Genomic DNA, 23,107 nt, shown 5'->3' on the forward strand with positions numbered 1-23,107 from the left:
GTACTTTATAACTCTTACCTGTGTTTTACAATTCTTACATGTACTTTACAACTCTTACCTGTATTCTACAACTCTTACTTGTGTTTTACAATTCTTACATGTACTTTACAACTCTTACCTGTGTTTTACAATTCTTACATGTACTTTACAACTCTTACCTGTGTTTTACAATTATTACATGTACTTTAAAACTCTTACCTGTATTCTACAACTCTTACCTGTGTTTTACAATTCTTACATGTACTTTAAAACTCTTACCTGTATTCTACAACTCTTACCTGTGTTTTACAATTCTTACATGTACTTTACAACTCTTACCTGTATTCTACAACTCTTACCTGTATTCTACAACTCTTACATGTACTTTAAATCTCTTACCTGTGTTTTACAATTCTTACATATACTTTAACTCTTATCTGTGTTTTACAATTCTTACATGTACTTTACAACTCTTACCTGTACTTTACAATTTTTTACATGTACTTTACAATTCTTACCTGTGTTTTACAATTCTTACATGTACTTTACAACTCTTACCTGTATTTTACAACTCTTACCTGTGTTTTACAATTCTTACATGTACTTTACAACTCTTACCTGTATTTTACAACTCTTACCTGTGTTTTACAACTCTTACCTGTACTTTACAACCCTTACCTGTATTTTACAACTCTTACCTGTATTTTACAACTCTTACCTGTATTTTACAACTCTTACATGTACTTTATTCTACAAGATTTACCTGTACATTACAAGGTTCCCTCTTGGTTGAAATTACATTCCCATCGAACCCCACTCAGCCTGGCCCCCTCCTCCACCCTCTAGTGATGACCCAGAATGTATCTGTACTTTGGCCATGGCATTGAGATGGCCCTTTGGTCATTTGTGGCACTAAGGGAGGCCTAGGCTACGGGCGCCGCACTGAGGACTGCCAGGGTTTGCCTCACACTGAGGGGTGCCTAGTCTGTGGCCACGGCGCTGAGGGGTGCTGGACTGACGCCGCAGTGCTGAGGGGTGCCTGTACTGCGGCCGTGGCAATGAGGGATGTCTGGGCAGTGGCGCTGAGGGGGACCTGCGCTGTGGCTCTAAAGTGGCTCAAGGTCAGTTTACTGTGACGTGGGCATGAATTCACAAACACTTAAGCTACATGAAATTACATAAAAGGCTTCTGTGACAAAGCATTTATGTAGCTAAAACAGTAGATCATGGTGCTAAGCAACGCCAAGGTCATGGGTTTGAGTCCCACATGTATAAACTGATACAGTGTATAATTTGAATGCAATCTAAGTAGCTTTTGATAAAAGCATCTGGGCTTGGGCTAGGCTGCAACAAGAACCTCAAAGAGCTCAGGTTGGAACAGGAAGCTTAGGGGCAGTGGCCATGACAGGAGGTGAGTCCCAACTTGCTTACACACTACTCTGCCTTTTGTAGTATAAATACTATGAGTAATGTGCTTACACTGAAAATTTCAACAAGAAGAAGGGCACTTCAAATACCTGGATGATGCAAACTGAACAAAGAAAGTGTGGAATGTAGGACAATGAACTCTATGCACCGGCGCTTCTGCATTTAGCCTCAGTGGCAACTTCCTGTCCTGTGCAGCGCAGTGAATGGAAATTGACTGTTCCCTTTAGTTACGACAAACCATGCTCTCACGCCACACATGTTCTACACAAAATACATTGCGGAGCAAGGAGAACACTAACAACGCGTTAACGGACAAGACAGAGCAGGTTACTTTTGATATTAAAGTCTCAAATTTCAAATTTTGTATTTTTTAAAAGAAATTTAAACAATACCGTTATATGGCTCTTGAATCTGTCATAAAAAAACGCTGTAGCGCTTCACTTCAAGCAGCTTGTGAACTAAACATCTGCTCCTACAAGTTAATATATAGCCTCAAATAATCATGAATGAACATCAGAAAGAATGTTGTTTCAATCTAAGAAAGAAGTCAGTACACACAATTTTTTAAGTTCAAGTCCACCAACATTAATCTACTAACTCCCTGACTGCTTTGTCGGACAAAATGGTGGATCTGGCATTATGATTGGTCAAATCACCTGTCAATCAAACTTCTGGTGAAGGGTGACTTGTGAAAAAACTAAGCACACAATTAAAGCTTGAGGAAGTGTCACACAACAAGACACACAACAATATTGATACAATCCACATTCACAAGGTATGTTTTAAATGGAATATAATAAAATATGCTTACTAGTTAATAATATGTATTTATATTATACTAAAATATAATAAACTGTGATAATTGATAGTTAATTGAAATATGACAGAAAGAGTTTACTAGCACCACAGTTTGCTATGGGAGAATTCTTTACTGGAAAATGAGCAGCTGTTCTGATGCTGAATGACAAAAATCAAGTTACTACATTTTGCCTTTGGCACTAAGGTCCTTAATTGATTTCAGCAGCCATACAACCATAATTTACTATGTTGTGCAAAATCATCTGGTTTTGTTGGGCATAAAATAATATTTTAACTTACAATGCAGTACAATGCAGAAATTATGTGCATTATGTAAAATTACACGACTCCTCTCTTGAGACTCTAAGGAATAATAAAGTGACCATTAGATGAGAATTTCAGAATCTCGGCAGAAGTAGTAGGTCACCCTTCGCCTGCTGTTTTACTATGAATTTGAACAAACTATACGTTAGGGAACTAGGCACATTCGGGCTGCGGTCATGAAAGGGACCTCAGATGCCAAGCCCGTGACAGGGACCTCAGGGAGCGTTGGCCATGACAGGGGAGACCTCAAGCAGCAGTGGCCGTCACAGGGTCCTCAGGAAGCAATGGACAAGACAGGGACCTCAGGGGGCAATGGCCGAGACAGGGACCTCAAGTAGCTGCGACCGTGACGGGTATCTCCGAAGCCATGGCCAAGTCAGGTATTTCAGGGACGCCATAACCCCAAGACTACAATAAAGTGCCTTACTAATTCTAAAATTAAACATTTACTTACATTTAACCATTATATGAATCCACCTTGTTTCTTAGACTTTAAGAAGATATTGAAGGTAAGTGCTTCCCTAATTTGCCCTTCAAACTCAATCTTCCAAACATTGATTGTCAGACCCTTTTGTTTGACAGTGGTGCGCTGTATGCCAGTGGTTTGCTCTCCTTTTTTTTTTTTTTCCTAAGTCTTTTGAGATCATATACTACAGTGGATATAAAAAGCCTACACACCCCTGTTAAAACAGCTGGTATATAAAGAAATGAAACCAAGATAAATATTTTCAGAACTTTTGCATGTTTAATGTAAAAAAAAAACACTATGCAATGCCACTGAAAATCCAAGTGACACATTTCAGAGAAAAACATAAAAAAGAAACCTTAAAATAACATAAATGCATAAGTATGCACGCCCTTTTATAATTGGGTATGTGGCTGCAGTGTTCAGAATTAACTATTCATCAAGCACATGTGAAATAGTACACACCTGTCTTCACCTGAATCTCAGCTGTTCTTGAAAGATTTTCCCAATAACTTCTTAGGTCGCGTACTCAACAGGATCTTCCATGGAACACAGTGAAGAACTTCATCAACAAGTGAAGAAAGTGGAGAAAGTATGGACAATCATCAAGAACAGGGCATCCCACCAAAATTGATGAGAAGACAAAGAGAAAACTGGTCAGGGAGGCTGTCAAGATGCCTATAGCAACAAGAGTTGCAGCTCTGTCAGGAAAGTACTGGTCCCTCCCAAAACCATGTGGAAAAATGTGTTTTGGTCTGAAGAGACCAAGATTGAACATTTGTGGTAAAATTGTAAAGGGAAAGTTTGGCGCAAAAATCAGCAAAAGAACTCCATACAAACAGTGAAGCATGATGGAGGCAGCGTCATGATGGGCTGCTTTTCTTCAGCTGGAACTGGGGCTTTAGTGAAGGTGGAGGGAATCATGAATAGCTCCAAGTACCAGTCCATTTTGGCTTTTCGGCTAGAAAGCTGAAAATGAAGAGAACTTGCACCTTTCAGCATGACAGTGATCCAAAACACACTTCTAAATCAACAAAAGAATGGCTTCAGCAAAGAAAGTGTAATGTTGTGAGATTGATAAGACTTTCTCTGGAGTGTCACTGGAATTGGTTTTTAGTGGCATTGCATAGCTTGTAATTTTTACATTAAACATGGAAAAGTTATGATGTGATTCAACTGTTTTAATTTTTTTACATGATAAAAAACAGCTGTTTTAACAGTGTAGACTTTTTATATCCACTGTATTTTCCCATTCCTGTTTTTTAAACCCCAGGACTCGAAGCATTGCACATTTTGTAGGCTATGTCTCTCTTATTTTAGCTCATGAAGTTATCTCAGGATTGAAAACCACTGGTTTAAAAAAAATACTTTTCTCCTACAACACTTACCTGCACTCTGATGAATGTAATAAATTACATTATTGATTGAATCACTAACCTTCTTTTAAGCAGTTCACCACTGGCTCTGCAGCAACATTTTTAGACGATCCTACAGAAAATAATGAGGATTTATAACTTGTAAAATGTTTCTTACATCGGGTCGTACTAACAGTGGTTATTTGAAGTACAAATAGCAGGAGTGCCGTCATGTAGATTAAATAAATCGACTCTCTTCGACAAGCTCTTTCGGCTCTAATTCGGTTCATGCGGAAGCAGCATTAACGATTACAATTACTGATATGCAAATTAAACCATTAACGCAAAATGAAAACTTAATTTTCTACTCACCACCACCAGTTGCAGATGTAAATACAGATGGAGAGGAGTAACATTAGCACCAGTCGAGTTGAAGTCAACAGCGCGGTCTTCGCGCGAGCACTGTGACGACATAAGCCGAACAGAACGTTACTAAAGCCACCCTCGATTCAACCGCTAATAGTGAAAAATATAGGCCTACCAAGAAACACATAAATATCCAAAACTGATATAAATATCCTTCAAATCACCCCACAGGTGAAAAAAATACTATAGTAGCCTAATTTATAGTAAATACTATAGTGTTTTTGAAGTACTTGAATTAATTTGTTGTGCTAATTCTATTGTTGCTGTGGCAACATAACAACTATAGCAATATAAACAAATGACTTTACCTAATACTGTAGGCTACTAGGTTTTCTACAACTAAGCTATAGGGTATTATACTACAATATACGCTGTTTACTGTAGTAAAAACTAAACTACAGTATTTATTACAGTTTATCAGTTCATCCTGTTTGCTGTAGCATTCATTAACAAAGTGTACAATAATATGTAGGCTATACTACAATTTACTATAGTATGGTTCAAAAACACTATAGTATTTACTATAAATTACTTTTTCACCATCCTTAAAAACCATGTGAAAGATAACCTGATTTAGAGTAAAGCGTACTTTAGACATGGTGTGTGAGAACCAAACAATCCAAGAGAACTGAATCTGTTTCTTGTTGTTGCTAGTGAAGTTGAAAGTTATTGATCTGTGTCATGTGTTATCCTTTACTATATATATATATATATATATATATATATATATATATATATATATATTCAGGTGTGCTAGTATAGCATACTTTTAAACTAAAAATAAGAAAATATAGGCTATACTTTCAGTTTACTTTTTATATAGGCTAGCCTACTTCTCAGAGCTACTTAAAAATCACTTAAGAATACTTGACTTATACTGACAGAAATCTTTTGATCGAGATATACTAATTAAGTAAAATAGCCTACTTGGCTTTATCTTTTCATTATAATTTTAAATAGGCTACTGTCTTATAAACTTAAATTATTTGAAAAGAAGATATGTTCCTAATAGTTAATAGCTAAATAGGAACAACATAGTATACTTAAAGTGCAAAAAGAAATAAATAAGAAAGTAGTTAAGTTCATTATATTTGCAGTATAAAACTACTAAACTAGTTTACTGAGAGTAAATTACTACTTTCGTAAACTAAAAAATGTGCTACAGGTATTTAACTACTAGTTCACTTGTATAGTTGCAGTACAAATGGAAAACAGTTGTGAACTAGTTGTGCACTCAAAGTTCACTATTGTTACACTCAATCCTAAATTATCCTTTGGGACAAATGTGGGCAAAATCATTTAAAATAAATAAATAAATAATAGTTTCTTTGGTCTGAGTGGTACAAGATTTGGTTACTTTTCATAAGTTTGCCACCCGAACACACAAAAAAGTTGGACTTGATTCAACAATTTTAAGTGGGTGAAAAAAAGAAGAAAAAAAAAATCCTTAATTGTTCCTGCAGGTGGGCACTCATAATGAATTGGAGAGACTACAGCTGCGTCCGAAAACCTAGGTAGCTGTCTTGCTGCCTCGCTGTCTTATAAGAGAATGACTTGTACGGCAGCGTTTGTACATGAAGGTACCTCACGAAACTGATTTCAGACAGACTTCTGAGGCAGCGTAACAGTTTAATCATCTACAGCAAAATAGCACGAGCTTTGGTGAGAACTAAACAAATATTTAATTATTACAGTAGTAATTTCTCGATAGAAATAATATCAAAATTGAAATATGTTGGTCAAAATCGTACATTTATACACAAAATGAGCAGCAAACGCAACTTTCGGACGCCATCTTTATTTTTCTAGCTCAACTACACAGAATGGAAAGCACAGGATTGTGGGATATCAAAGGCAGCTAAGGATACATCTATGCTTCCTTCAAAAATCGATCAGATGAAGGTATCTCAGGAAACAGGAAGTGAAGCTAACATTGGATTCGGACATGCCTTGATGCCTTCCTACCTTGAAATGTGTCCTCAGAAGGCAGCATTTTACAGTTTTCGGACGCAGCCTACAATTCAGAGCATTTTTTTTTTATTTGTCCAATAAAGATCAATACATCCAACACAATGCAGATTATACATACACATAAATGAAGGGGTGAGCCTATATAACATTCTCAATGTGGCAAACGCACACACACACACAAACACACACACACACACACACACATACACACACACACACACACACACACACACACACACACACACACACGTATGATCTCTAATGTTCTTTTAAATTCTACAATTTTAATTTATGATAAAATCTAAAACTTAAGAGGTTACATTTGTTACAACATTGGTTTATTTCAGACTATATGCAGCCAATGATTATACAGCCATCTAGTGGCTATTAATATTTCATATTATTGCTATTTTTATACCAACATGAGCCACCAGATGTCAGCAAAGTATGCCAATGTTTCAAGGGTTAGTTCACCCAAAAATGAAAATCATGTCATTTATTACTCACACTCATGCCGTTCCACACCAGTAAGACCTTCGTTAATCTTCAGAACACAGTTCAAGATATTTTAGTTGAAATCCGATGGCTCCGTGAGGCCTGCATAGGGAACAATGACATTTCCTCTCTCAAGACCAATTAATGTACTAAAAACATATTTAAATCAGTTCATGTGAGTACAGTGGTTCAATATTAATATTATAATGCGACAAGAATTTTTTTGGTGCGGCAAAAAAACAAAATAACGACTTATTTAGTGATGGCCGATTTCAAAACAATGCTTCATGAAGCATCGGAGCATAAATAAATCAGTGTATCGAATCATGATTCAGATTGTATGTCAAACTGCCAACGGCTTTATAATATTGAACCACTGTACTCACATGAACTGATTTAAATATGTTTTTAGTACATTAATGGATCTTGAGAGAGGAAATGTCATTGTTCCCTATGCAGGCCTCACGGAGCCATCGGATTTCAACTAAAATATCTTAATTTGTGCTCCGAAGATTAATGAAGGTGTGGAACGAGCGCAAGTAATAAATGACAGAATTTTCATTTTTGGGTGAACTTACACTTGTATGATTATACAGCCATCTAGTGGCTATTAATATTTCATATTATTGCTATTTTTATACCAACATATGCCACCAGATGTCAGCAAAGTATGCCAATGTTTCAGCTTACTTGAATATTTTTTTACTGAAGTAAAATAAATAAATAAATAAAACATATAAATAAGCACTTTTACATGAAAAATATGGTACTTTTAGAGATAAATAAATTCAATACCAAAAAACACAAAAGAAATGCATAAATTGATAGTTTTTATTTTATCGAAGATAGTGATATGACATTTATTTATTTATTTTTAAATTTGGGATCACACCTGAGACATTCATGCCCAAATTTGTCCATGACTCATTAAGGGCTGCTCTATGAAGGACACATGAGTGTTAAGTAAAAGTAAATATATTTTTATGCACTAAAAAGTGGGCCAGTTTAGTCCCAAGTAGTACTGTAATAGTACACTTACAATTATACTAATAATACATTGATATTAGTGTACTTACTACATAAAGCATGATGAAAGGAGAACACAAACACAGTCTTTATTAAATCCACAACAGAAAAAACAGAAGGAGATCATAGGAGAAAACATTAACACAACCATGTTAAACATGTTAAAGTCTCCCTGAAATCAAAATGTAAGTTTTTTAGCTTTTAGTATGAATAGCCTCAAGGTTATTAATAAGCTGGTATCCAAAAAACATGACAAAATTCACATTACGACATATAAGCATTCAAAATTTACAGTCTCTCACTTCTGCTAAAATGGATCTCGGATTTTCATGACATCGCATCGCACTTCAGCTTCTCATCAAATCTTCTGTCCAATCAAATGCTCTCTAGAATCTGAAGTCCCGCCCCCTCCTACACTTTCAACAAACAAGCTGCAGCTGAAATTGGTAATTTGTTCACACATTTACTAGTTTCTACATGTAGTTCACACATAGTGCACTATATAGGGGATAGGGAACAATTCAGGCAGTGTAAATATGCTTTCCATTGACGCGAAAGAAGTCCGTTTTCGCGTTAGTATAACCGATGCAGCGCGAGCAAAGTCTATGGCCCAGGGACACGAGGGCACAGAGCGGATCATATCCGTGAGTCGGCTCAGACCACGAAAGGTATCAGACCATTTAAAATCTGCGCAGAATGCTGAATTAAAGTAATATAGAGGAGATTAGGAGGATAAACGGTTAGAGATTAAAAGGAAACAGAGGTTTTACTGAGTTTAATGGCTCTGGGCGAGCTGTGATATAAACAAAATGCTATTGGCTATTTTAAAAAAGGGGCGGGGCTGTTCCATATATCGCTGTGTCTTCCTGTTTTGTCAACACATTAAATAATGCTGCTTGTTCCAAGACACTTCAGCAAGCATGGGGAGAGTAATCAAGATGTGTAGAACTAATAAACAAACCAAGGAAACTAACTAGGGAACAGAACCAAAACAGAACATACATGTTGCAACTTTATTTTGTAGAATATTTCTGGTCAGTTTGATTACTTTTCAGATTGGGTGTTGTAATGGGCTTTGAGATAAATTTGCTGTATGTTTAATTATTAATAAAGAATATAAATTATGAGCGCTCATCCTTTTTTTTGCATTTTGTCAAAAGATGTTATTAATATTAATCATATTAATTTGGTTAATTTAGTAAACAGTTTTTGTATTTTAAACTGATTATTTGTTGTATAAAGTTTACAGTTTTTAAATTTTTGAACTGTTTATATGTTTATTTAAATAACTGTTTTAGCTATACAGTATGTTATTAATGAAATGTCTTCTTGGTTTTCATAGAGAAATTCATGTTTCACTCATGATTTGTATAAAAAGTTTATTTTGAATTTCATATGTTTAAGCACAGTATATTTTACATTAAATGTCACATACTCTGTCTTTAAGTAGCCTACCATTTGTAACAACATGCACACAATGAAATAACATTAATCACATAATACAGTCAAATAGGAAACACTTTACAACACAGTTACACATTTATTAATATATTTTTCAAATGTGAAAGTTGTATTGTTGAACTAACAATGAACTATTGTGATTAAAAGGCTGAAATAATGCTCATTGTACATCATGCATGTATGAACTAAAAAGTGACCTTATTTAAAAGTATTGTCACTCAATATTGTAGATATCGATCTAATCAAAACCCATGTGAAAATAGCCTATATCTAATCAAAGAAAGTTACATGTTATAGGTAGCGCATGTATGAGCTCCTCACTTCCGTTCTGTGGCTGCTGGTCTAGAGCTGCGGCTCTGCAGCTAAACCTGACAATGAAATTAAAGCATTAGTTGACCCAAATATGAACATTTTGTCATTAATTACTCACCCTCATGTCGTTCCACACCCATAAGACCTTTGTGTTCATCTTCGGAACACAAATTAAGATATTTTTGATAAAATCCGAGGGCTCAGTGAAGCCTGCATTGACAGCAAGATAATTAACACTTTCAATGCCCAGAAAGCTACTAAAGCTTTCTGAAACTACTAAAACTACTAAACTAGCATAAACTAAAAAATGTGCTTCATGTATTTAACTACTAAACCAGGGGTCAGCAGCCAAGTGCCATTTTTAAGTTTTTGAGGTAATTACTGTGCCACAACTAAAATTTACACATGTTGCTTCAGCAACTAGATGCATTTTGTCCAGTTTCATCTGGAATGCAAAAAAATGCTCTCTTGTTTTTGTCTTTTCACGATTGGTTAGCTTCTGTCGGATCAGAGAAAGCACATGAAGTGACCAGGTACGCATGAACAGAGTTTTTACATGCATCACAGTCATTTTGAGGTGTGTGGAATGTTTAATGGGACTCTAAATCCAGAAGATATCACTCTAAAAAGAAGTTAAAGCATTAAGGCATAACAAGAATATGACTTTCTGTATTATAAATGCAGTGTTTAAGTTAAATCAATCAATGACATTAAGTCCAACAAAAGGAGGAATATTAAAATAATCAGTTGTAATGTAAATGTTTAACCACACTCTTAGAAGAGTTCGAACCCTTGAAATTCAATAAAGAACTTCAAAGTGCAAATGTAAACGTCTAACAGTCAAAAAGGTTCAAAGTTGAACTTGCAGGTTCTATAATGATCAACTGGTTATTTGGAAGTTCTTTGTTGGAGTAACATGGTTCATATTTGAAACTTGGTGTATTTAAGGTTCATTTATGAACCTTTTCTAAGATGGTTGGATTCTACTGTGAGTACAACTGATACAGTGTGTTTCATTTGTACCTCCCTGACCACCCTGCACATTTCTAAATTGCATGACAAACTTAAAGGGCACCATGTTTTTGTCCATTTTTAGAGCAAAAATTAAAGATAAAAAAATCGAAGTTCAGTTTTACACTGTCAGAAAAAAAATGTACAACGCTTGTCACTGGGATAGTTCACAAAAGTGAAAAGGTACTAATATGTACTTTTAAAGTACTAATACATACCTTTAAGGTACTAATATGTACCATTTAGGGGTAAGTAAGATACAAAGATGTACCTTTTCACTTTTTTACCTTAGGGTACTGCCCCAGTGACAGTGCTGTACCTTTTTTCTGAGAGTGTAAATAGATAAAAAGCTGTTCAGTATTAAATGGAGAGGGTGAAGTGAAATTCTTAGCCCTAGAAATAGACTGTGTTCAATATCTTCATATTAGACAACCGTACATCCTTTAAATGTTCCCCAATTGAAGAGGACACTGCACTTTTGGAGCAAAAATCATGGGTCAGTTGTGATGCAAAGCCAAGTTATTTTAAAGACGAAGATGAAGATGAACCAACATAAGATTTATTATGCACCAGATTAACAAGCCAACATGCGTGACAGTGTGCACTGGACACTAGGGCCGTGCACAGACCTTTTGAGGGGCATGTGCTGAAAGGGGCTTGAGCCCCTGGCCATTTGATCGAGAAAGTGAAAGTGCCCTTTGCGGTCGCATAGCGGCTCCCATTTTTCCCCCAGGAACACGATTTCTACCGCAGGTCGGGAGAACAATCGACTAAATATATTTGTAAAACAGACAGAGAGACGTAAAGGGTGACCAATAGCATTGAATTATTGAAGAAAATAAATAAATAAAATAAAACACCTCCAAAAAAAGGGCACTTCGGAGTGTAAGGACAAAAAGGGCATGTGCTCTGCACAGGTTGAGCCCTACCTGTGCACATGCCTGCTGGACACAAACAACAACCGACCATGAACAAAACAAGGGAAGGAACTTAAATACACAGTGATGACTGAACACACGACAAGCTGTGAGGAATGGTTAGTGCAAATATTGAGTGGCAGCGAATAAACAAAGAAGACACGTGACAAATGAAAACAAACTGAAAGTCCATGAAAACAGAAACAGAAGATAACATCACGCCTCCCTCCAGCAAGGTGAAACCTCATGCCGTAACGTAGCAACAGGGGGAGGACCAGAGGGGGCTTTGGAGGTGGACAAGGTGATGGTGAGAGGCGGAAGAGAAAGGATGATGGCAGGATGAGGTGAGGGGTGGTGATGAGAGGATGACGAGACCCTGATGTAGACGGTGGAGGAGTCCCGATTGCACAGAACTGCGCTCTCCACAACGACGAGGAAGTTTCAGCAAAGGATAACCCCTTATTTACCCTTTATTTACACCACACACGTCTGTGGCGCGTTACAGCTGCCTCTCAGCGCCTTACACGGCCTCTCTAGTCAATGCTTGTGTTTACACCAGCTGCGCCGCGGCACGTTTCAGAAGTGTCCCGGAAGTGGTTTGCCACACCTCTTCGCTAAAGATAGGAGCTGTTCACAATACGTCTAAAGCCTTGTTTACACTGCACACGTCTGCGGTGCGTCATGGCTCTAGCGAGATTTTATTCCGTCCTCTATGCGGTCCCAACTCACACCACGAGCATTTTAGGAGCGATGCGAAAGGATTCGCGAGACCATGTGATATGCCTGTCCTACATTGTTTTTCTCGATTTTTTTGTGTTCTAACATGGGTAAGTTAAATGTTTGTTTTGTCCAGTTTAATTCTGCTTTTTGTTGTGTTTTTGCTATCCCATATGAGTCTGCACAGGGTGTTTATTTTGAAATTGACAGGATTTTGGACTTTTATTTTGGCGTCTGTCAAAAATAGGCGAGGACTGTACAGCTATGATCAGCTGTTTGGCTGAGCTTTCGATGTTTTGTTACAGGAAAAAAAAACTGATGAAAAAGTTGCGATTCATCACGAGTTAACGCATGACATTCATGCGATTAATCACAATTAAATATTTTAATCGATTGACAGCCCTAAATACATCATAAATATATTTTGAAAACAATTTAGAACATTGCTTTATTTATAGCTGATTTACATCCTTAAAGGTGCCGTAGAACGTCTTTTTAAAAGATGTAATATAAGTCTAAGGTGTCCCCTGAATGTGTCTGTGAAGTTTCAGCTCAAAATACCCCATAGATTTTTTTTAATTAATTTTTTTAACTGCCTATTTTGGGGCATCATTAAATATGAGCCGATTTAGGCTGCGGCCCCTTTAAATGCTCATGCTCCCCACCCACGGAGCTTGCGCTTGCCTTAAACAGCATAAACAAAGTTCACACAGCTAATATAACCCTCAAAATGAATCTTTACAAAGTGTTCGTCATGCATGCTGAATGCATGCCTCGGATTATGTGAGTATTGTATTTATTTGGATGTTTACATTTGATTCTGAATGAATTTGAGGCTGTGCTCCGTGGCTAACGGCTAATGCTACACTGTTGGAGAGATTTATAAAGAATGAAGTTGTGTTTATGCATTATACAGACTGCAAGTGTTTAATAATGAAAATAACGACGGCTCTTGTCTCCGTGAATGCAGTAAGAAACGATGGTAACGTTAACCTCATTTAACAGTACATTAGCAACATGCTAACGAAACATTTAGAAAGACAGTTTACAAATATCACTAAAAATATCATGATATCATGGATCATGTCAGTTATTATTGCTCCATCTGCCATTTTTTGCTGTTGTTCTTGCTTGCTTACCTAGTCTGATGATTCAGCTGTGCACAGATCCAGACATCCTGCCCTTGTGTAATGCTTGAACATGAGCTGGCATATGCAAATATTGTGGGCGTACATATTAATGATCCCGACTGTTACGTAACAGTCGGTGTTATGTTGAGATTTGCCTGTTTTTCGGAGGTCTTTTAAACAAATGAGATTTATATAAGAAGGAGGAAACAATGGAGTTTGAAACTCACTGTATGTCATTTCCATGTACTGAACTCTTGTTATTCAACTATGCCAAGGTAAATTCAATTTTTGAATCTAGGGCACCTTTAACATTAATTTTGTTGAAATCCTACGTCACTGACCTTTGAGTGGATTTCAAAAGGGGTGCTTCATGTTTCAATCACTTGACACCCCTGTTTGGATTCAACACCAATCATGTTCACTTTAATGTTGTAGAAGAAGAGATAAATGCACTGAAGCTTAGGCGCCCCACATTAGTCAGTGTCCCACATTACACTAATCCACCCTACGTGGAGTAACTGATTGTGTGTGAGAGAGAGAGAATATGTTTTTTTTTTTTTTTTTTTTTTACCTCCAAGACTGTGAAATTATAGAGGGGTAAGAAACATATGGCAAAACTGAAGAGATCTGAGAGAGTTAATTTGTGTTTACCAATATCACCCAGCCCCTGATGTTTTGGAAACCTAGAAACGCCCCTGTGAAGAACCAATCATGTTGCAGAAAAATTATGTAATGAATCCTAACCCATGCTCCAATTCTATAAAAACTGTTATACTCTCTTTGTCGGGGGGATTATCTGTGATTGATACGAGGACCTCCTGGCCGTGATTAAAGCATATTCAAAGGAATTGTCTGGAGTCTGTCTGGTTACTGCTGTGCAGCAGGTTAGTGGAACACTAAAGATCTTTACCCTCTAACGCAGGGGTTCTCAACCTTTTGCAAGCTGGGCCCCCCCAAAGCTGGTTCATTGCAGTTGGGGCCCCAGTGCGTGTGAGCATTTCACAAAAACTAAAGGAAAGCTTTAACTGTAGCCTATATTCTGACTAGTTTATTCGTTTATATATATACAGGGTGCGATTTGTGAAAAAACAGAGGGGAGGATGTTTTGAAATTTTTTTTTTTTTTTTTTTAATTTGTTAAAAACCACAGTGCTATATACTATTTTTTGGCAGCTGTTACAAAACATTTATATATATATATTAAAAAAAAATATATATATATAGATATTTGCACCACTAAAATGACATTAATAATTCTTAATTTCTGATAGAAATGCAAAATCAATCGGTAGTTATTAATAGAATAACGAGACACAAACCTTTACATTCAATCGCGTTTGGCCCCATTTATTTTTGATCACAGTGCATACACGTTTACCTCAGATTTTTTTATATAGAATAAGCCGGGCCGTACGCAGGGTTTCATAATTCCCGAGGTCAGAAAATGTTGTTTGCTAGGGGGTACGGGGGCATGCTCCCCCGAGAAAATTTAGATTTCCCTGGTGTACATATGTGCATTTTAAGACGTTTCAAGGCCAACAAAATGGATAACAATAGCTTTAAAACCATGTTTACATGCATGCACAGTTTTGAGGCAGCTTTAATCGCATGTTTGGCAATTTCATGACTTCACTTACAACAGAACAACGACCATCATTGCTCGTAGTTTCTTTTGCGCTTTATTTAAGCTATAATAAAGTCATTATGCAGCGCGCGCCGGCGCATTTGCGCATGCAATTCTTGAGTGCGCTCCACAAGCACAGTATAGCGGCTGATAGGACAGTCGTGTTCATTTTTCTGAGTTTTACAGACATAGCCTGACAAAATCTCATCTGACCGCAATTCACTGTTGTTCAACTGAAGCTCCCTCGTCGTCACCTGCACCTTTTCCGCTCTCATTTGACTTGAGCCTGGCACTGACCCTGCGTTCCATTCGGAAGGGCTCATCCCTATGCCCTAATCCCTTCAAAGGGTTTACCCTCCGGAGTGAGAGCTTCGAAGGGATGAAGGGTGTAGGGGTCAAAAAAACTCTTTTTTTGGAACGCACTTCTGCGTCATCTTAACGACACAATCAAGGAGGAGCAGATTGTGCAAGCTGCGCCCTTTATTTAACGTTAGTTTATTTATTTATTTTAGGTTTATCGCATGTAGGCTATATTGTATATATGTATTTTAAACATTTGAATGGACTGATAAAGGGAGCTGTAAAGTTTTTTTGTTGAAGTACAATGTCGTTTTGACCATAATAATGTACCAAATCTAACTCGCATAAATATTACAGTAGTACATAAAAATATTATACATACCTTTATAGTTAAAATCGAGCTCCAAGCCTCCTGTACCCATTCTGTGATGTCAAACTTCCCTGTGCAAAGGATCATGGGGGCCCGAAGTGTCCATCAGTTGTTCCCTTCGAAATCCTTCATTCCGAAGGGCCCTTTGAAGTGGCCAGTTTTGAGCACTTCGGTTTGAAACGACCCTTCAATATGGCGGCCATGATTATTTTCACTCCGAAGTGCCCTTTGGAGGGCGATATATCCCGTTTGGAACGCACCGTATGACGAAGTCGGAATGCGCGTCTGAAAAGTGTCCTGTTTGTTGTGGTGGTAAAGAGACAGTTCTATAGGCTAAACGCAGCGTTTTACTTGGCGATGTTTTAAAAAAAGATTTTTATTTTTGGTATTTTATATGCTCTGTTGGTGGTTTGTGGAATAGCATCACCCGGGGGATATTTTTTTCCCCACCGGGGATAAAAATATTTCAGCAGAGGGAGGGATACATAGACCAGAAGGGGGGAAATTCCCCCCATCCCCTCATACATATATATATATATATATATATATATATATAAACTAAATACGACCTCACGTTTTATACGTTTGCAGCCTCTGAAACTTCCGTCTGTCATAAAAATTCGGATGGTTCGATTTTCTGCATTTTTCGCATCCGTAGCAAATATTTTGAGGGGTTTTTGACAATTGATCCACCAAATGACGAATATGAAAAAACGAATACGACAGTTTCGGACTGAGTCAGGGTGCAAGGACCTTAAACTTTTGAGGCTTGTGCAGTTTCTCGAGGAGAAATCAAACAAATGAGCGCCGTTTTCTAAAGTCTATGAGCGCAGCACACACAAATAAACAAAATTGACATACTGCAGTTAAATTTCAAAATGTGGTGTTTTTATATTTATAACATTTGAATACAGTTCAGCAACATACATCACACGACCTGACGACCAAGAGAGCTGACAATTGACCATCACTTAATTGACCATCACCTCGCGATTGAAAATGTGACACTGATATGACAGTTCAACAAACAAGTTAATAATATTAAGTCACTTACATTTTAGACAAAATAATGACTGTCTATTTTAGCAGCGAAAATAGATCCGATGAATCCAAACAAAGATCACAACATAGCGCATCTCACAGCAACACTCAACCGTGTTTTGAATGATTCAGTGTTTTGAACAAATCGTTTGAGTCAAAGATTCAATGACCCATTCACAAACATCTGTCTCATTCTTGATGAATCGGCCGTTTGAACGAATCGTGAATGAACGACTCAGTGACTCGCTTAATAAAACCGCTTATCACCTGCATTTGCGCCGATTTGCGCTCACTATCGACAAACCAATCAAATTTGTTCAAAACTTTTTTTTTTAATCAGTCCAAACACATTTTAATTTTTATTCAGGAGTTATGTATATACAAAACTATAACGTTTTATGACAGTAGTTTAGTGATAAAAATTTTTGCAATTTTTTTTTTTTTTTTTTCAGTTTTTTTTCCTCCCATCCTGTAGCCACTCGCGCCCCCCGCGCCCCACCGGTTGAGAACCACTGCTCTAACGCATGGTGTTGCCATATGACAACATTCTCTTTGTGTTCATTTCCTTGCCACTGTCTCTTGAAGAGAACATTCTAATTTTTTTTGTTGGTAAGAGAAGACCTTAGCTTAGCCAGTGATGTGCTTTGGTTAAGTCACATAACAGGCAATTATTTTTCTGTGGCGCGATTTCTGACAGACTGTCGTCTCTTGTCGGTAGTTGCTGAAGCAAACTAAAACATCAGTAACAAAAGGACCAGTCCATGTGACATTCACAAAAAAGCATCATCTCATCCAAGTTATGATGACATATTCACCACTCAAAAAGGTTTTTATGAAATTAGTTTTTGGTAAATAGATAAAATGTCTGTGTTGCCATATGGCAACACTGTGCAATAATGGAATGACATTAGCTTAGCTTAGCTAGCTAGCAAAGGTCAGCTGCAGTCTGTTAAGTTGTAACAATAACAACATTAATGCTAGTGATATAATGTTGATTAGTCGTATGTTAAGGACTGCCATGGCATTTGTATTATGGATTAAATCAACATCAGAGACATGCCACCACAGTCAGTACTACTGGACCAGACCAACCACTGGCCTACCATAGTGTCTCAAAAAGGCAGGTGCAAGTGGCTGTAAGTGTATTGTTAGGGTGAAGCGCACCAAATGTGATGTGCACCTGTGCCTCACCTCTGAAAAAAACTGCTTTGTGAAGTTTCGTACAGAAAAAAGGTGATTTCTACCACAGAGTACAAATGAAAAACATAGTTGTAAACTAGTTGTGTACTCAAAGTTTACTACTGTTACACTTAAGTAAAAGCATACTTTTATACTCTAAAAAGTGGGCCAATTTAATCCCAAGTTTTATTGAAATAGTTCACTTACAAGTATACTACTAGTACATTGATATTGGTATACTTAAAGTGCACTTCAAATATACTTGAACTTTACTTAAGTATACTTAATAAAATGAACTGGAAATACACTTATTTTTTGTAAGGGATACCAGACTTTACTTTTACCATTGATGTGTAAAGCTGATCATAGAGCAAAAATAAAACATAATGTTTTTGAATGTGTCTGATTATATATCATCACTTTTAGAAAAGTAGCTGAAATTTTGCTGGCTAGAGTCAGAGGCTTGAATTTGCATTGTTCAAGTAGTAGTAGTATCTTTCAAGTCGCCTACTACTTCAGATGAAGTGGACACATTGAGTCTGTGCACGTTGAATTTGTTGTCATGCTTTTGTCATAAAGTGGCTTTAGTAATGCACACTATGAAAGGAGTAAAGCACAAAAATAGTCTTTATTAAATCCACAACTGAAAACTTAGATCAGAGATTGTACGAAAAACATTAACACAACCATGTTAAATAAAGACAATACCGGAGGAAACTCAAGGCTTAAACACATGGGGAGAGTAATCAAGATGTGTAGAACTAATTAACAACCAAGGAAACTAACTAGGGAACACAGGCAAACCAGAACAGGGAAAACAGAACCAAAACAGAACATACATGTTACAACTTTATTTTGTAGAATATTTTTGGTCAGTTCCTACACCGTTCACCTGATTTGGATGTAAATACCCTCAAATTAAAGCTAAAAGTCTGCAGTTTAAGCACATCTTGTTCGTTTCATTTCAGATCCATTGTGGTGGTGTATAGAGCCAAAAAGATTAGAATTGTGTCGATGTCCCAATATTTATGGACCTAACTGTATCTGGCCTTAAGGGATGACGCTGTGACAGGACAGATAGCTTCCAAGCATCTTCGGGATCGCTCCATACCCATGCTCTTTCAGCCCCCTGTATTAACATTTATTTTTTACTGAGAACTGAAAAACTGAGCTGAAAATATCTTATGCTTGTGATATAGTGACAGACAAAAATAAATAAGACAAACAGTTTCACACACAGCGCTTGCTGAGGCACAAAGCTTTTATGCTTTCCTGGTTGTGACGTCACCTGCCTGTGGACTCGCCATTGGACTAGTTGACACAAGTGCTTCAGACGCAATAACGCAGAGGCGTTCCTAAAGCGTCATTGACGCAGCGCGAGTTCCCTCAAAAGGGAACTGTAAAGTGTGTTGTTTCTTTAAACTTTCAGCAAAAGATTGTAAGGTTTGTATATTTAAGAAGCAGTTGCTACAAATCTTGAGATGTTCAAGACATTTGTAACACAAAGAAGTTTTAGAATAAATTCAAGCACGTCAAGCGAACATAATCCTCAATTATGTCCTCAAGAACTTGTTTTCAAAAGAAAAAAAGAGATAAAAATACTAAAAAGCTTTTGGTTTTTGGTAACTTTTCAAAATAAATTTGTTTGACCCTATGATGTAGCGTCAAGTGCTTTTATTATTATCATCATAATCGTCATATAATTTGCAAAGTTGTCAGTTCAGGTTATCACTTTAAATGACTCTTATTTCATTTACATTTGTTCTTTGAGTGTGAAAAACACATAAATAATTTGTACTAATCTGCATCTTCATGTGTGCTTGGCAGGAGCTGAAAATGGCAACTAAATACCTGATGCTTATTGCCTTGGGGACTGCAGTGATTGGCAGTGTGCACTGTTGCCCTCAGCAGTGTATCTGCTCTGATAAATATAACCACCATTTTGCAGATTGTGCCTACAAAGAACTTCTGGAAGTACCCATGGGCTTGCCATCCAATGTGACCACCGTGAGTCTTTCAGCTAACAAAATTAAAGTGCTGAAATCCAAAACCTTTATAAATGTGATCCAGGTGACCTCTCTTTGGATAGCTCACAATGAAATCGTCACCGTCGAGAGGGACACCTTGGCTCCGATGATTCAGCTGAGAAATTTGGATATTAGCTACAACAAAATTGTGCATTTTCCATGGGAGGACTTGACCAATCTCACTGCCCTGCAGATGTTAAAGATGAACAATAATGAGATGGTCAGTATCCCCAAGAATGCTTTTTCCAACCTGAAGGACCTGCGTTCAGTCCGTATTAACAATAACAAGTTTACCACCATCGTGCAGGGAACGTTTAATGCTTTGACTGCCATGTCCCACCTCCAAATCTTCCACAACCCCTTCATCTGCTCCTGCAAGCTTGAGTGGCTTAGGGACTGGATTATCAAATCCTCAATCTCAATCCCTGACCAAAACAACATTATCTGCAATGCTCCTTCCCTCCTTAAAGGTACACAAGTCACTAGCATGCCCAAACTGGATTGCAAGGCCCCGTCCGTGTCTACCACATATCAGACAAACATCCTTCCACCCAGAACACATCTCACTATGGTGGATAAAGAGCAAGTGGAAGAAGGGACCGATAGTTTGCCATTTGTTGGCAAATGCGAAATAAATGATGGTATGCAGTACATCTCCAACCGTGCTTTCAACCTCAGCTTGAATAGACTCAAACAGAACACTTTTGATTTCGGGGTGATTGCTCTGGAAGTTTCAGAGACTGAGGCCAAAGTTCAGCTGAACCCTTTCCAGAAGTCAAACATTCACCTCAGTCAACAAGAAGACCTCCAAACTGTGAATAAGGAGCCGTCCACCAAAAAGTCACCCCTGGACATGTTGTACCTTTGCGTCAGTACTGACAATGGATATTCAGTGTTGCAGTGGTCCAAAATAGAGGAGGGGGGCGTCAAAACCTATCGCCTCAAGCCAGGCACTAATTACAGCCTGTGCTTCACCTATGAAAGCCAGGACTGTCAAGTCCAAGTGGTCTTTAGTGCCCCACTTAAATGGGACAGCTTTAGTCCAAGTGTTGTGGTTATTGTGCTTTAACTACAAATACCACATTAAAAGTACAGTCACTGTGGTAAAAGCATGATATGTGTTGCGGTTACCGTGATTTAACTACAAATACTACAGTAAAACTACAGTTACGGTGGGAGAAGTATGGTATTATGTTGTGGTTACTGTGCATTAACTACAAATGACATGGTCGAGCAACAGTTACTATGGTAAAAATATGGTAAATGTGTTGACTTTTTACATGATTCCTTTCCCACCATAGGCAAATTTCAAATCAAATATCTTTTTACCATGAAAACTAACTTTATAATGCTGGGTCAGATTATGCTTGTGTATTGATTTGAAACACGACATATAATTTCATTCATAAATACAGGACAATCGACTATTTAACGAGACGGGTGGAAACCCTACCTGAATGTGTCTTGAAATCATCTAAAATCACTAGCTGCATCTCAATTTGAAGGCTGCATCCTCCGGAGGTCGCATTTGATTTGTATGTCATCAAGGATGTTATGGAGTCAAATTAATGCCTTAAAGTTTTGCACAAAAATAAAGTTTTGCAAAACACAAAAAAGAATTGAGCAATAAAAAAATGTTTTGCAAACAAAAATAAAGAATTGCAAAGGAAAAATAAAGTACTGAGCAGAAAAAAATAAGTTTTGCAAACAAAAATAATAAATTGCAAAATAAAATAAAGTAGTGCAAAAATAAAAATATAATCAATTACAAAAATCAATGACAGCTGTAATCCTATTTTATCTTTGCCACATATTTTTCATGCTCAAACCTACTAAATCATTTGCAACGCTCATTTTATTCTGCGTTTCAGTGAAGCGTGCGCTCACGATACCGGTTTTCTTTTGCGCTGCACTTTTCTGTGCGGTTCTCTTTATGGCACTGGTTTGACGTGGGGGTGGAGTCAAGAAACGGGGGCACGCCCCCGCGAAATGCATTGGAGGGGAACGTAATCAGCGACAGGTGAAATAATTCTTTGACATGGTTAAAAATAATGAATGGTTTGTTTTTGTTGGTTTGTTTAGCATATGTTGTCGCCAATTACGACCCCCTCCAATGCATTTCTTATAGTAATATGACCTGTTGTGCTCTGTCTCACTGCCTGTATCCACTTTTGTGTCCTTAAACATTCGTTTTTTGGGGTCGACAGCTTATAAAAACTTATTTCTGGGTTTTTTTAGCTTGTTAGCTGTACACCTTGTCACACAGCAGCTTTTAGGCATTGTTCTGTTTTTTGTAATGAGTCAGAAAAGACAAGGAGGCAGCCTCATGCATTACAAAGTCAATGGAGACGGTTGGATTGTTTTTCCCCCGGTGGGCATGGTTTTCAGATTATAATAAATGCGCTCTGTCTCTATGCTTGATCTGTTCTGTTGCGATCTGCGTCTCCTGCCGATGACGTGTTTCGCGGGGGCGTGCCCCCGTTTCTTGACTCCACCCCCACGTCAAACCAGTGCCATAAAGAGAACCGCACAGAACAGTGCAGCGCAAACGAAAGCCGGTATCGTGAGCGCACGCTTGACTGAAACGCAGAATAAAATGAGCGTTGCAAATGATTTAGTAGGTTTGAGCATGAAAAATATGTGGCAAAGATAAAATAGGATTACAGCTGTCATTGATTTTTGTAATTGATTATATTTTTATTTTTGCACTACGTTATTTTATTTTGCAATTTATTATTTTTGCTTGCAAAA

The 23,107-nt window shown here is 37.4% G+C and overlaps 1 protein-coding gene and 1 long non-coding RNA gene across 2 annotated transcripts in view; one reads left to right on the top strand and one right to left on the bottom strand.

Annotated features, from left to right (window-relative positions):
• Window positions 1-9,644: 9,644 nt before the first annotated feature.
• The window catches only part of LOC125246755, a 32,609-nt gene continuing 19,146 nt past the window's right edge, over window positions 9,645-23,107 (bottom strand). Inside the window, exon 3 of the long non-coding RNA XR_007179962.1 lies at window positions 9,645-10,097. This is a non-coding gene — a long non-coding RNA (uncharacterized LOC125246755). The remainder of the gene's footprint in view (window positions 10,098-23,107) is intronic.
• LOC125246753 (immunoglobulin superfamily containing leucine-rich repeat protein 2-like) lies at window positions 14,552-21,858 on the top strand. The gene is made up of 2 exons (XM_048157752.1): window positions 14,552-14,700; window positions 20,157-21,858. Exon 2 carries the CDS (start codon window positions 20,166-20,168, stop codon window positions 21,423-21,425), a length of 1,260 nt encoding a protein of 419 aa, XP_048013709.1. The 5' UTR covers window positions 14,552-14,700; window positions 20,157-20,165; the 3' UTR covers window positions 21,426-21,858.

This window comes from Megalobrama amblycephala, linkage group LG15 (genome assembly GCF_018812025.1).
Source record: "Megalobrama amblycephala isolate DHTTF-2021 linkage group LG15, ASM1881202v1, whole genome shotgun sequence".
NCBI classification, from domain to species: Eukaryota; Metazoa; Chordata; class Actinopteri; order Cypriniformes; family Xenocyprididae; genus Megalobrama; species Megalobrama amblycephala.

Excerpts from the sequence above, each read along its gene's own strand:
- LOC125246753 (XM_048157752.1), top strand. The coding sequence starts at position 20,166 with ATGGCAACTAAATACCTGATGCTTATTGCCTTGGGGACTGCAGTGATT.